Source organism: Etheostoma cragini, chromosome 10, assembly GCF_013103735.1.
Source record: "Etheostoma cragini isolate CJK2018 chromosome 10, CSU_Ecrag_1.0, whole genome shotgun sequence".
In the NCBI taxonomy this organism is placed as follows: Eukaryota; Metazoa; Chordata; class Actinopteri; order Perciformes; family Percidae; genus Etheostoma; species Etheostoma cragini.
Genome location: NC_048416.1, coordinates 2859646 through 2862035, shown reverse-complemented (window position 1 = coordinate 2862035; position 2390 = coordinate 2859646). Strand labels below are relative to the sequence as shown.

The 2390-nt window shown below is 42.0% G+C and overlaps 1 protein-coding gene and 1 long non-coding RNA gene across 2 annotated transcripts in view; both read left to right on the top strand.

Moving 5' to 3' along the window:
- The window catches only part of gpr137 (G protein-coupled receptor 137), a 7157-nt gene extending 5833 nt beyond the window's left edge, over window positions 1-1324 (top strand). The window contains exon 8 of the mRNA XM_034882775.1: window positions 1076-1324. Coding sequence (XP_034738666.1) covers window positions 1076-1172 — 97 coding nt within the window. The 3' untranslated portion in view covers window positions 1173-1324. The remainder of the gene's footprint in view (window positions 1-1075) is intronic.
- The window catches only part of LOC117951195, a 14874-nt gene extending 13197 nt beyond the window's left edge, over window positions 1-1677 (top strand). Inside the window, exon 3 of the long non-coding RNA XR_004658086.1 lies at window positions 1578-1677. This is a non-coding gene — a long non-coding RNA (uncharacterized LOC117951195). The remainder of the gene's footprint in view (window positions 1-1577) is intronic.
- Window positions 1678-2390: the final 713 nt, after the last annotated feature.

Below are 2390 nucleotides of genomic sequence, written 5' to 3'. Positions count from 1 at the left end.
TGCAACGCCAACACGCATAACATGGTTGACCGTGTTAGTTGTATTTATTTTATTTTTAAATGTTCATTTATCGGCCATTATAAATGCCGATACCAATAGTTAGCCAAATATCGGCCCGCCAATGTCGGTCGGGCTCTACTTTTAACACTTAATCAATTCCTAGTTTAGTAGATGAAATGTTAAAAAAACTGTAAAACCTTTTTTTTTTTTGGTGTAAATGACGTGTTTTGTCCGACAAGCAGTCACAATTTTAAACCTATTCACTTAACTATGATAAAAAAACTAAGAAAATATTCACATTTGAAAAGCGTGAACCAGATATTTTTGGGGCCTCTTATGCAGCACTCATAGCAGGTTGGCCCTGCAGAGTCCGATCCCTGGTCCGGGCCAGGCCTGTCTGTGTGGAGTTTGCATGTTCTCCCCGTGTGTGCGTGGCGGTCCTCCTCCTCCTCTAGGACTACAGTTGAAAATTAGAGCCGACTGGCTCATATTTTGAGCATTATTCATGCATTGTTATTCACACTATCAAGGAAGCTAGGGGGAAATATATTCAGTTTAAATGTTGCATCGGTACTACTGGACATCAAATAGGCTTTTTTTTTAAAAAATAAGACCAATAAGTACCAAAACATGCGGGAAATGTAAAACCGAGAAGGACACCTTTTTGGCTAGGATAAGGGCCTAAGAGCCTGGGACCTTGGGGATTTGGGATCACTTATGGTCCACCTGACTCCTAATTAAGTAGCCTAAATATGGGATTGTAACTGATTTTATGCCATATTTTTTTAATCAAGTGATGTTGTTTGTTATACAAACTATATGATATTATAACTAATACTACTGTACTTTTTGTCTGCTCAGCTTGTGCATTTTTTACATTCCACGTGAACAACATAACTTGAAATACATTTCATTATCTGATCTAATTGTCTTCTGTGAGCTGTACCCTTTGTGCGGTTTTCATCATATTTGCAAATAAAAATGTCTAGATCTAGATCATAATGTTAGGGTCTAAATAAATCCAGAACAGATTAATAAAGGGATTTTGTCCACGCTTCTTGTCCCTCCGTTCCAGCTGGTACGGATCCGAGACAGCTCCTCTCCTGTTTGCCAGCAATCCTCCAGATCAGAGCCAGCAGCACCACTCGTTCTACTCCACCCCCCAGAACTGACCGGGCCTTCTACCCGCGCTACCCGGGTCCTCCGTGATGACGTCATGTCCAAGCGGCCACCGGGACGCACCGCCCTCCCTCTCTGTGAACAGTTTCGAAACTGAAAACCTCAGGAATTCATCGAAGAAGACAGCGAATATGCACCTTGTAGTTTTTAGTCACAATGTGGTGATGAAACAAGGTAAACGAGCGCCTACAATTCCTAAAAAAAAAATTGCACATTTAGCTTCATTAGCATTCCTTCTCCTTTTTAAATGAACGCACATAAGGAATTTCATGAGCTTGCAGCTTGATAACCACTGAGCATACTTACAGCGTTTGCGGTTTTGTTTTCTCCTCCACTGTGTCAAGCATATAGGAAATACCCTAACACATCTCTCTTTTTCCATTTGGTGTTTCTTTAAGACCAGCCATGGTTGACTCTCTTCTAACCGGAGACCTTTACACTGTCTGCTATTTTGGTTTGTATGGCACTTTTGCGAAGAGTTTCATCGTTTTTTCATTTTAAATAGTACTTCTGATTGTTTTTACCTTCATGTATAATTGTACTCTGATGGGACATTTAACTTATTTTGTCATGTAAGCTTTTAATTGTAGCTAAAAATCCAATGGTTGTTTCCTGTCTTTATGTCTTTACTTGAATGAGGCTTCCTCATAGCAACCAATCACGTGGCTTTGACTTGAAGGTGCTCTAAAGGCCGTTTTATGGTAGTGCCAAGGGCTCGATCAGGGCTTTCCCTCTAGCGTGCGCGTGCGTTAGAGAGAGGCAGGAGTGCGAGAGTGACGGCGATTAGCTTTGGAGTGAGTACCAACTCTAGGGTACAAACTGCGCCAATCTGCACCACAGACCTAACAGCGTTCCAGCCTATAACCGGCAAAAAGGAGTTGGTCGAGTCGTGAACGCAGCAGCGTTAGGTTACTTCCACAATGCACTTTCATGACTCAACCAAATCCTTCTTGTCGGTTATTAGCCTGAACCCTGTTTGTTACGGTCCGTGGTGCAGGTTGGTGCAGTTTGTGTAGCCCTGGTGGTCTACAGAGACCCGGTTTTTACAGTGTGTTCCGGGGACAGGCAGCTAGCAGATAGTGAGGAGATGTTCGCTGTCTGTGACCAAAAATGTGGTAGCCGAAAAAACGTGCGACATCCCTTAGAGCACCTTCAAACACATGATTGATATTTACTATGTAAACAAACCAATAAAAATTTTAATCTAAATG